We start from the raw sequence: 13261 nt of genomic DNA on the forward strand, positions 1-13261 counted from the left end.
GCCTTCAAAGTGTTAATTAAATAACTGTCAATGGAGCCCCTGAGCCATCGGATTTCATCAAAAAATAGCTTAATTTGTGTTCCAAAGATGAACGAAGGTATTACGATTTTGGAACGACATGCCGGTGAGTAATTAATGACACAATTTTCATTTTTGGGTGAACTATCCCTTTAAGCTAATAGCATTGTCTTGGCACACAAATCCGTGCAAAAGTTATGATTAAAGATAGAGACAGGAGTTGAGCTTTGGAAAGGTGTTTTATAAATACAACTACTTGTTTTCAGAATGACTGTGCCTTAGTGTGGCTAAACTGTTTTAGGAAAACGTTACAGGATCATTTTGTTCCAAATGGTGATTTTTAGTTGTTTTATTTGTGATTTCAGTATGACTTCACATCTGCAACTGACATTCACCGGATTTTTTCACAAGAATGGTTAGTCTAAATCTGCCAAAAGTGTACCAATGTGTCTAAAATGGTAATTTTACATTAATTTTTTTTTTTTTTTTACCAGATAAGCCATGTCAAAACTCAGAAAATGATCAAAACTCAGTCTCACTTGAGGTGCTACTTGTCAAAGTCTGTCATAAAAAGCGCAAGGTGAGCTTCTCTTTACTTAAATGTGTTATTACATTAAAATATTCAGGTGATGAAAACAGTAGTTAAAGTATGCCAATTTTAAGATCATAACCTTTTTTGTTATGATGGTCTTTTTCTCCCTCAGGATGTCAGCTGCCCTATAAAGCAAGTGCCTACCGGGAAAAAGCAGGTGCTTTTGAACCCGGATCTCAGTCAAACCAAGCCTGGTGCCTTCCCTTCCCTGCTGGTGTCCAGCAATGAGTTTGAGCCCAGTAACAGTCACATGGTCAAATCATATTCTCTTCTCTTCAGGGTTTCTCGCACAGGCAAAAGAGACCCCAATGGTTTCATCAACTGTGAGGCGGATGAGAATATCGGTGAGTGGCAGTGTAGGGAAAAGAAGTGTAGAATGCTCTGGAAATGCTCTGCGACCATCACAGCATTCTACAAACAGACCACCAATCTGTTTCATGGCTTGAGTGCAAGTTAAAGGGATAATTCATCCAAAAAAGGGAAATGTTGTCGTTTACTCGCATATTCCAAACCTATACGACTTTCTTCTGTGGAATGCAAAATAAGTTATTTTGAAAAATGTCTCTTGTCCATAAAAAGTCAATCACTTGACCCCATTGACTCATTATATGCACAAAACAGTTTTTCAAAATATTGTCTTCCACAGAATTAAGAAAGTCTTTTGAACAGGTTTGGAATGACATGAGGGTGAGGGAAAAAATTTGTTTTTGGGTGAACTTTCACTTTACTGTCCATGAATCAAAGAGAGGGATGACAATTTAAGTAGTATCATTTTTTTCAGAAAATCTGATGGTGAGTGACTGACTGAAATCGAACCTTTTCTGTCATCTGTCCATGATGATGCATGAATTGGTGCGAAGAGCAATTAAAGTTAGCACCCTACATTTTCAAACATAGTCAATACACTTAACTGCACACTGCCCACTGCAGTTTTTGTAGCAGCCTCACAAATACAAGGCTGGTACAAAACAGTCTTGATGCTTTTATCTGTAGATGTAAAAGAGGAACTCCCATCCAGAAAGAAGAGATCCTTATCCCACAGGGGTGACGGAGAGACCACAGAAACGTTTGTTGCTCAGATGACTGTTTTCGATAAAAACCGGTTAGTAATTTCAGTGCTTTTTAAAGCTTCATATCACTTAGAAATGCCAGAAAAATATAGATGCTGTTTCCTATGTGACATGCATGATAACACAATTGCCCTTCAGACGGTTGCAGCTGCTGGATGGAGAGTATGAGGTTTCCATGCAACAGATTGAAGACTGTCCAGTCAGCAAGAAGCGGGCCACATGGGAGACCATCCTGGATGGAAAGGTTGGTTATATCTGCCAAAAATAAGCTGTTAACTTTCCTGTCAAGCATTTAAATTTCTGAACAAAACAATTGTGGAGTTGGCAGTCAAACATAAATGCATTGTAGAGCATTATAAATATGCATACTTTTTATTTATTTTATTTTTTAAATGTATTTCCTGCTTTAAATCCCATATTTTAACAGCTTTATAGATTTTATTCAGTGGCGATGTAGATTGCAATTGTGGATTCTTGTATTTTGAAGAGGTTGCCCCCATTTGAGACCTTCTCTCAGGGACCCACTTTGCAGTTCACACTTCGTTGGACAGGTGACCATAGTGACCCTTCAACGGCCCCTGTAGCCAGACCTCTCTCCACCCGCAATTCTGACACCAGCACCACAGAGAGCAGACCCAGCACTCTCCGACCTGCACCTGTTGGTAAGGAAGCAAAGATCTGCCTGATCTTGCAAGGCCCTGGGCCAGTGTAAATGATGCTCAGGATAGTTGACGAAACTGTCTGTTGCCCGATCTAGCCGATGCTGCATCGTGATGGAGGTTTATCACTTGCACTTGTTTTTAAGCCATGGCAATTTAAACAGTCAAGCTCAAGGAAAGTCAGTACTCGCTGTGTTTCTAGTTTCATGTGTGCAACGCACATCTAAAGCGCTTATTTTACATCAGATATTATTTAATTTCTCTACCTGCAAACTACTGTTGGACATTCCTGAAAAACCTGAAAAGCAAAGTTAATTTGTGCAATTGCTCGTAATTTGATTATTTGTTCTAATTTAATGAATGACTGTTTACTTGTCTGTAACAATATTTGAAATTTATATGAGTAAAGTCAGGTGCACACTGTACGATTTATAATGGTCCTTTATAATTATTGCTAGTCAGACTCAAGGCTTAACGCTAAGGATTTTTTCTACTGGCCGGTCAGTCCAGTGGTTAATTTTTACTTGCCCTGCCTTTAAAATAAGCCTAGTATTGTTATCATTATTTTTGATACATGTAACCATAGTAAATAAGATTATGACACCAAAAGCTTAACTCAGTGGTACCCAAAATTTTTGAAAGCATGGTACCCCTTTGCAGTTTTTTTTTTCCCACGGCACCCCAAACCAATTAAACTAAACAAACATATGTACACACATATATACAATTAGTGATGCCGGTAACGCGGTACTCTAGTCTGAACAATTTTTCAAAGCAGTAATCAGATTAAAGTTACTTATCCAATTTACTGTCCGCTACTATTTTTATCATTTTCTTTAGTAGAAATGATGGCTGTCTGACATGCGATATGAAACAGAAATGTGTGTGAGAAGGCAAAATCATGACACACCCCTTCCAACTCCCAGAGTTATCCTTCCTGTCCACATCTTTAAATTACTATACTATTATTTTAATTAACATTATAACATACGTAGACCTACACCACAAAACTAGGCTAGTTGAGGATAAATTCTTTAAAAATGGGCAATTCCAGCATGGACGTGACATTTGAGGTAAAAAAAACAAAAAAAACTTAATGTAAATTCTCAGAAAATGCATTTAATACCAGTATATTGAAACGTCTTATCCATACCCCCTTTAGACATTTGAAAAATATCAGTCTACACATGCGTTTTATATTTAAGGGAAAAACACATCCGTTACGTATGCGACACACACACAAAAAAACGTTCACTTTTAGGTGGCAAAAGTACAAAAAGTAATACTACCCACTTGAAAGAAGGGTTGGCTCATCTCCACAGAACATAAAATATTAATTTGTCTTATTTTTCGTGTACGTATTTAAAAATAATGTTTCGTGACAGTTCCTCCTTACGGATTTGACCAATCTGAAAGCGCCTCTGAAAGACTGCTTTTAAACTTTCCCATCAAACATAAAGCATAAAGCCTTTCATTAAGGTGAATTTCGTTTTTGTAATAATTGTACGTTAATTTTAATAAATATTTCATCGACGCATTGCCTGGATATAATAAATAAGAAGTAGCCTAAATACGGTATATAACGGACAATAGATAATCACAACAGTGCGCCGGCGTGTGAACTGGAGCTCGTATCATAAATCATAAATTAACCGAAACACAGCGTATAATGTAGGCCTACTTGCCTCACACACCAGAGAAATATACAGTGCGTACGGAAAGTATTCAGACTCCCTTAAATTGTTCACTCTTTGTTATATTGCAGCCATTTGCTAAAATCATTTAGGTTCATTTTTTTCCCTCATTATTGTACACACAGCACCCCGTATTGACAGAAAAACACAGAACTGTTGACATTTTTGCACAATTATTAAAAAAGAAAAACTGAAATATCACATGGTCCTAAGTATTCAGACCCTTTGCTCAGTATTTCGTAGAAGCACCCTTTTGATCTAATACAGCCATGAGTCTTTTTGGGAAAGATGCAACAAGTTTTTCCCATCTGGATTTGGGCATCCTCTGCCATTCCTCCTTGCAGATCCTCTCCAGTTCTGTCAAGTTGGATGGTAAACGTTGGTGGACAGCCATTTTCAGGTCTCTCCAGAGATGATCAATTGGGTTTAAGTCAGGGCTCTGGCTGGGCCATTCAAGAACAGCCACGGAGTTGTTGTGAAGCCACTCCTTCGTTATTTTAGCGGTGTGCTTAGGGTCATTGTCTTGTTGGAAGGTGAACCTTCGGCCCAGTCTGAGGTCCAGAGCACTCTGGAAAAGGTTTTCGTCCAGGATATCCCTGTACTTTGCTGCATTCATCTTTCTCTCGATTGCAACCAGTCGTCCTGTCCCTGCTGCTGAAAAACACCCCCACAGCATGATGCTGCCACCACCATGCTTCACTGTTGTATTGGACAGGTGATGAGCAGTGCCTGGTTTTCTCCACACATACCGCTTAGAATTAAGGCCAAAAAGTTCTATCTTGGTCTCATCAGACCAGAGGATCTTATTTATCACCATCTTTGGAGTCCTTCGGGTGTTTTTTTTTTTTTTTTAGCAAATTCCATGCGGGCTTTCATGTGTCTTGCACTTAGGAGAGGCTTCCGTCGGGCCACTCTGCCATAAAGCCCCGACTGGTGGATTGCTGCAGTGATGATTGACTTGCTACAACTTTCTCCCATCTCCCGACTGCATCTCTGGAGCTCAGCCACAGTGATCTTTGGGTTCTTCTTTACCTCTCTCACCAAGGCTCTTTTCCCCCGATAGCTCAGTTTGGCAGGACAGAGGCCACTGTGCTCTTAGGAAGCTTAAGTGCAGCAGAAATTTTTTTGTAACCTTGACAAGATCTGTGCCTTGCCACAATTCTGTCTCTGAGCTCTTCAGGCAGTTCCTTTGACCTCATGATTCTCTTTTGCTCTGACATGCACTGTGAGCTGTAAGGTCTTATATAGACAGGTGTGTGGCACGATCAAGTACAATCAGTATAATCAAACAGCTGGACTAAATGAAGGTGTAGAACCATCTCAAGGATGATCAGAAGAAATAGACAGCACAGTTAAATAAATGAGTGTCACAGTAAAGGGTCTGAATACTTAGGACCATGTGATATTTCAGTTTTTCTTTTTTTAATAAATGTGCAAAAATGTCAACAATTCTGTGTTTTTCTGTCAATATGGGATGCTGTGTGTTAGGGGTGTAACGGTAGACAAAAATCACGGTTCGGTACGTACCTCGGTTTTAAAGTCACGGTTCGGTACGTTTTCGAAAGAAAAAGAAAGAAATGCCAGATAAATTTCCTATTTGCTTAAAGAAAAAAATATTTTTAAATAAATGTGTTTTCCTAGATCTTGAAACTTTCAGGTTTATAAATGGGGGTCATCTTTGAAGGATGAACAAATAATGTTTTTGTCATCACATTAAAAATAACATTTAAATATATATTTATTTATATAATATTTGAATTTTGAAGTGCTGGAAAAAGATGTGTGAAGCACTTGAAAGCATTTCACCATTCCAGCCAAATTGGTTCCAGTTAGTGTTACTACATTAAATCCATGGTGAATGTTGCTGGTCTGTGGACGTAAAGTATTACTAGTTCATTCACGGCACAATGTTTCTCCTGGTTTCCACGGCGCTGTTTGATCTAATAGAGATCTACGGTTAATAACGGAGAAATGTAAATGCATCTCACTATATCTCGCAGCGATGTTATTACCTGAGTGGCGAATTCAAATAGAATTCAAGCCTCAAACCGAAATGGTTCAATACGAATACATGTACCGTTACACCCCTACTGTGTGTACAATAATGAGGGAAAAAAACAAACTTAAATGATTTCAGCAAATGGCTGCAAAATAACAAAGAGTGAAAAATTTAAGGGGGTCTGAATACTTTCTGTACCCACTGTATCTATAGAAAGCTTCAAATGTGTACTTTTAGACATAATAATTCAAAAAGAAAGAAAACAGACTATTCTCTGCTTATGTAATCCTTATGAAATGTGCATATCTCTCTGGCGCATTCACTACTGAAGTGAACGCGAGTCAGGTCAAGAAAAAGTCTTTTGTTTTATGTTTTAGAAAAACACATGTTAAGTGTATCCAAGAAATTTTAAAGAAAAATATGATATTCTAATAATTATTTTATCGATGTACGAGGCACTGTGAGCTGACATCGCATTTGTTTCTCGTGCTTTCACTGCGTGATGTGTGCAGTTACAGGCATAGACATGTAGGCATAGGTATAGGTATGTCCCCAAATTACTTTTTGTCTTATATTTATATCATATTATGTTCTTATATTAGAATGTCACATCAGTAAGAGTGCCGTTTTCCCACAAAAACAAGTGCGCAAGTGGGATATTTATGTTATACAATATTAAATTAAAAATAATTTGACATTGTGAGTTAGTTTTTAGACGTACCATTATCAATATTGTTTTTTTTCTCTTTATTTTACCGACTAGAATTTAAAAATGAAACCGTAGCAGTCTCAATGAAACAGACAGCGATGATTTCTTGAATGAAATCCGCGTTTTGAACGAATCATTTTAACGATTCAATGAACAATCACTTGCGTCTTTTCCGAATGAATCAGCCGTTTGAACAAATCGTTTGAATGAATGACTCCCTCAACTCGCTTATTAAGAGAGTGACTTGCCGTCGCTTACTGGCAGTTTTAGTTTTATATTTTAAGTAAAACGTTTTCTCTCATAGCTTTATTTATGCAAATGGAGTGTAAATATTAATGCCACTTCTGATGCTGCTTCTGTGTCACCTCTGCACTGCAAAGATGGATTTTGATCAAATGATTTAATTTGACTGCTAACATAATTATTGTGTAATTAAGTATTATTTTATAAATAAGCATAATTACTGTATCATTTAATTTGAAGGTTAGGATTTGACATAAATCGTGATGCATAACTTTAAATAAGTTAAGAAAAAAATGTCAATAAATAGGTAAAAATGCCTCTGGAATGGAAATCAATTTAAGGTGGCAAATGTTGCACATTAATTAATAATTCCTGTCACTGCTGTGAACTGACCACTGCATAGAATATGACAAATATGAATATCTTCGCGAGTCTGCTGTCAACAAAAGGCCTAAAACCAGGTATGGCACCAGCACAAAAACACAATCAACAAAACGTTGAAAATATCGAGATATATTTTTGTCAATACTGCACACCCTTGTATTAATTTTGATTTCTTTAGGTCTTAAAAAGGTCTTAAAAAGCCTTAAATTTGACTTTTTATAAAGTGTGCAGGAACCCTGAATGTCTCCATAAAACTGAATTGAATTGGCCTAAAGCAAAAAATTATAATGTAATTTTTCTTTTGTCTAAAGACTACATGTAAAATAGCTACCAAAATTAATGTCGGTAACTGAAGTTTGACTAAAAGTAATGACTAAAAGTTTACAAAAAGTGCAATGACTGTCAACTAAAACTAGACTAAAACTATGAAAGACAAAATTACTAAAATGTGACTGAAAAGACCAATAAGCATTTTAATCTGAAGACTAAGACTAAAATAAAAATGGCTGCCAAAATGAACACTGTCGTGTCATGCTGAACATTTTCCTGTTTTTTTGTCGTGGTAAAGTCTTAAATTTGCCTTTTAGAGGACTTAAAAAGGTCTTAAGTCAATAAATCTGCTGTTAAAAAATGTGCAGGTAGATACCCTGTGATAGTCATGTTTGTTACTTATTTTTCTGGTGAAAGTGTCTTGCCTCAGGGTATAATGCAAATCGATTTTTTAAATTTGCAGATTCATGTATGGTAGCTTGATATTATAATATTGACGACATGGCTATTATCTACCAATAAACATTGAATTGAATTAGCATATCAATTATGTAAAACAGTAGCCAATAGGCTAATGTTAAGACACTGGCTTGTAAACATGAGCTACGTAATCTTTTGACGTTTGAAAAAACTAAAGCCCATGAAACTATATTCATATGACATGCTGAAATATATGCCAATGTACCTGGGATGAAGACATTTCACACGCAACACTGGAGTCTGCCCAAGATGTGAGAACTCCTTCCTTCTGCAGAGTTCAGGGGTATTACTTGTCAACAAATGCACGCATGTATTCCCTAGTGTAACCATGACAGTTTTTAGGACAGTAGTAGAAGACAATACTGTTTCCCAACTATGGGAGGACCCCGAGAGCAAAATTTCAAAAATAACAGAAAGCTGCTTTAAAAATCTTAAAGAGAATATTGCAGGTGCAAAAAAAAATCGAAATTAATAGATAACCTTGTATGAAAATACCATATGAAAAGTTAATGCAGGATTTAAAATGTTTTAAAACAACATAAGGGCACTAATTTAGTAGATAAAGTGAGCGTTTCTTGGACTGCTAGTAAAAACGGCTTTTTTTTCCAACATCGCGTCATTGGACGTAATATCAGGGAGCCCAGCCTCGGCTCAGTGAAGAATAGGCTGGTATTCAGTGAGAGCGCTCGTCAGTCAGTGTGCTTTCAGTACTTTTTGTATTTTAATTTATCATCGTCATGGTAAATTATTGTGTTTGTGGCGGTTTCATAAACTCAGGCCTGTCAGTACTTCAAGGTCGAGTCCACAAGTTTCCATTACAAGAAAAGGGACTGTGCCCTATATCTTTCGTTCCTGGTGCGGTTTGTGCAGGTGAAGAAACGGGATTTCTCTTCCGCATCGGCTTCGGAAAACGCGTATGTAGCGCTCACTTCAGATCAAATGATTATCATCCCGCCGATCAACATGAGATGCCGAAGCAAGAATATTGATCGTCGTATACTATACCAATGGCATCAAATAGTGTGATATATTGAGAGTGAGGAGTCACGTGCCGATTTGGGCGGGGTCTGAGCCGGTCGGCCATTTTGGGAGGATACACTATCGGTTTCCAGGGGCAACGCCTTCAGATCTACACAGAGGCGCGACTAAATATGCCAGAAATAGCGAGAGAGAGACAGCACAGCGCAGTATTTGTTTACATTTTAGCGATACACGGCAGTGTCTTTGGAAGATATGGAGAAGGAAGAGAAATGAAAGTGGTTCTATAACAATGCTAGCCAGCTTTATTTAGAGAAACTGCTTGTGGATAAACTGACAGCAGCAACAGCATGAGCAACAGTGAGCAAAGCATGATTTCAAAAGCAATACATTTCAGCACAGTTCGCCTTTTATTTAACACAAACAAACGAAATGAATACTCTGTTATTCAACTAGAGTTGTTTAACTTGTTACAGATATATCTGTACCGCAAAATGTTTTAAAAAGACACTTTTTTTTAATGACGTACGATTCGCATTGACAGGGGAATGTTTTGTCTGTTTGCTTGACGTTGCAAATGCACGTATCTGATTCAAAACAAGATTTATTTCCACATATGAATGAAGCCTGAAACATCAAGTTTGACTGAATTCTCGCAGTTTAACGTTACAGGTTTGGGGGTTTCTCTTGCACCCAGCCACGGCAGAATTGTTCATAAGCTTCTAATGATTTAAAGCTTCTGAACTCTTGCATTGTGTAGCAGTAACGTGCACTGTTACCAAACCAGGTGCTTGACGATGTCAAGGTGTGTGAAAGTGGTAGTGCTTCGGGTCTTTCGTCCATTCTGTAGCAGGTCGTACGGGCCCTACTGTATGTTGATGTCAAGTAGTTTCTCTAAATAACGCTGCTTAGTGTTGTTATGTAGTCTCTCCCGATAGAGACCCTCTCCTTTTGCTTCATTTATTCCCAAGAAAGTGTGCCTTATCGCAAAAATACAAATAAATATCAAGTTGCACTCCTTTTCTGTCGCTATTTCTCTCAGTCTCACGGTCGAAGTAACCATGACAACGGATGGCGTGTCCTCCCAAAATGGCGGATCCCTCCCACAATGCACCGCGGAGTTATACGCGTTACGTCACCTCCTCATTCTCAATAGGTAACTTAGTCTTGTCATGCCCTAAATAGAGGCAACTTGTAATTGAAAAACAAAATCGGTTGTTTAAATACTCAAATCTTTAATTTTCTGTTTGTTATAACCCAGGTGAAAAATATGTATTAAAATTTTGCTTTTAGTACAATAGAAATATACTCTAGTAAAGTTTTTATACATTTAATAGTATAAATCTACCCTAAACATACTAATGTCTGCTGGCCTGTTATAGGATCATAATAATCTGTACAGTATTGTGAGCAGTGTATATCGTTAGCGAGCGTGTATATCTATAAGCACATCTCTCACCAGAAGACACCTGTCCTGTTCTCCATTGGTTCTCCTCACATCACAACTCAATTTGTCTCTGACCGTTCTGTCTGACATTATCCTGGCCTGTCCCTGCTCTCTTTAGCATAGCAGGCTTATAACTTTATGGCTTGATCAGTTATACGAGTATTTCCTCAGCGTCTGAAATGTCATTGCGATCCATTGTTTTCCTGTTGTGTGAATCGACCGCTCTCCCCAGTCTCCCGCTCATTGCGTCACGCCCGCCACGCCCATTTTCAGATGCGGAAGTAAAACATTTTCACAAAAACGACTCCAGAAGCTTCTGTAGCGTATTTATAAGTATATTTTAAAGAAAATCTAGTTCCTACATTGTTTTTCTATGCATTGACTCGTTGGGTCCTCTAACCTGCAATATGCCCTTTAAAAAGGTATTAAATTTTGTGTTCCTAAATTAAGGCCTTAAAAAGTCTTAAATTCCATTGTCCAAGTCTTAATTTTTTTAACGAAGGTCTTAAATTTCATTATACTAGCCTATTTATTCAAAGTCAACCAGACTGCAACGTAAGGTGAAATGGGGGAAAACAACAACAACGTGGTTTAGCGTAACGTCAATGTCTAATTTCTTGGAGTATGTGCAAACAATAGTTTGGGTTTTCGCCAGTGGCAGATGTTTCATATTCTGTCGGTTTCAGTAGTCTTGTAACATGGGAGTCTTTTAGTGTAGTGGTTTTAAGGTCGTACCCACTTCTGTCACCTCACGTACGTAACATTACCCCATTTTGAGAACCACTGCCTTTTAGGGCTGTCAACTTTAGTCGTTTAGTCGACTAATCAGTCGATGCCGTCTTGGTCGACTGACATTCTTATTGGTCGCATTTTTTTTTTTTTACCAATAGAAATACATTTTCAATGATTTACTCCTTGATATTTATTCCTTTATAAAGCAGTTATTTATTACTGTATTATAAATATAAATGTTTTATCCCCAACTTTAAATGATTTAATTTAGGCTATTTTTTGTAAATGCGCACACACATAATACACTCGGGAACCGCACCTGTGTCTGGCTGCGCTGCTGCTCGCGCTCAGTAAGGTATATACCCCGGTAGGTAGTTTTGCTGTATTCATTCAGTTCACGCTACTTGTTTAGTCGGCAAAATGTCCAAGAAATCCAAATCTTTTGTCTGGCTACATTTTTGTGGAGCTAGGTGACCGCGATCGCGTTGCTCCACATCGCGTGCCTACATTTGAAATCGATCTTGAGCGTGCAAAAGACGTGAGCAGCCCTTTTAACGGCTTTATCATGCTGACTCAGATTGTGTTTTCTAAATATGTTTTCGTTTTATTTGTACACTTGACGCATTTGAAAATAGCCCAAATAATGTAACAAACAAAAATAAACCTATACGCCTTCTTACAACACAGCCTATTTCAGATTGATTTTAAGGCTATTTTGTTTTTTTGTGTGTTGTTTTACCTATTATGCCCCTTTTTACAAGATGTAATATTGGTTTTGGGTGTCCCCAGAATGTATTTGTGAAGTTTCAGCTCAAAATACCCCATAGTTAATTTATTATAACCATTTGAAAATGTCATTTTGGGACCTGATTAAAAATGAGCTGTTATGGGTGTATGCCACCTTAATGCAAATGAGCTGCATATCCCCACCCTGCCTTTGGATGAGGGCGTAACATGAAACCTATGGCAGTCGGTAAGCAGAAGGGGAGAGTGAGAGACGCGCCGTTTTGAATGTCATTCAGCGTACGTTTGAATCGAAATATATAAATAGTAGGGCTGCAACAACTAATCGATAAAATCGATTATGAAAATCGTTGTCAACGAATGTCATTATCGATTAGTTGGTCTGATTACGTCACAGGGATTGTTTACATGCTACATGCGCTTCTTACATGCGCGCTTCATGAGGCACACAAGCAGTCTCTCTCCCTCGCCGCTCTACCCTGCCTCGCGCGCGCAACACGGACGGTTTGGAGCACATTATCAATATCTTCTGTCTCGCATGCGCGCTCTTGATTCCGTGAGTTTGAACTAATTTGCGGGCATCAGGAAACCGCTATCAATATGCAGCATACACGAAAATCATTCACCTTTCAGCAAATTCGTCGTTTTGAAACCAAAATAGGTGACCTACGTTAATTGTGTATACTTTATGAAGCCATACTATAGTATAATGTGAGATAGAAATGTATATTTAAGTCATTAAATTCAAGTTAACCTAAGCTTTTCCCTCCACTGCAGTCATTCTCTATTCGGTGTTCAAACAGCGCGTCGCATTACAACAGTTAACATGATGAAACTCTTTCCAAGATGATTCAATGTTATTATTATAATTGATCCGTAGATAAAGGTCTATGATGGTTTCTATCTTGCTAGACTTTTATTGCTGTAACTTAATCACTTTCTACAAGTGTCTGTTAGCTCACAACACTTGAGTAGTGTCTGCGCACTATAATTGAAGAGTTCAGATGCAAAAGCCTCTAAATGCCATTTGAAATTTTATTCTTTAATGATGATTTTTTATCAAACTTATATATTTAAGTTCAGTAATTTCACTTAAATTGCAATGATAATTACCTATTAATTGTTATTTAAGTGAAATTACTGAACTTAAATATATAAGTTTGATAAAAATCATCATTAAAGAAGAAAATTTCAAATGGCATTTAGAGGCTTTTGCATCTGAACTCTTCAATTGTTCTTCAT

General features: G+C 37.6%; 1 protein-coding gene across 2 annotated transcripts in view; it reads left to right on the forward strand.

Moving 5' to 3' along the window:
* suz12b (SUZ12 polycomb repressive complex 2 subunit b) overlaps nucleotides 1-13261 on the forward strand; it is a 45618-nt gene that overhangs the window by 8290 nt on the left and 24067 nt on the right. For both annotated transcript variants that reach the window (XM_039660996.2, XM_039660997.2), the window contains 6 exons: nucleotides 384-433; nucleotides 513-598; nucleotides 723-954; nucleotides 1604-1712; nucleotides 1819-1924; nucleotides 2168-2342. In XM_039660996.2, coding sequence (XP_039516930.2) covers nucleotides 384-433; nucleotides 513-598; nucleotides 723-954; nucleotides 1604-1712; nucleotides 1819-1924; nucleotides 2168-2342 — 758 coding nt within the window. The remainder of the gene's footprint in view (nucleotides 1-383; nucleotides 434-512; nucleotides 599-722; nucleotides 955-1603; nucleotides 1713-1818; nucleotides 1925-2167; nucleotides 2343-13261) is intronic.

The sequence above is a fragment of the Pimephales promelas genome, chromosome 8 (genome assembly GCF_988280905.1).
Source record: "Pimephales promelas chromosome 8, fPimPro1.hap1.1, whole genome shotgun sequence".
NCBI lineage: Eukaryota > Metazoa > Chordata > Actinopteri > Cypriniformes > Leuciscidae > Pimephales > Pimephales promelas.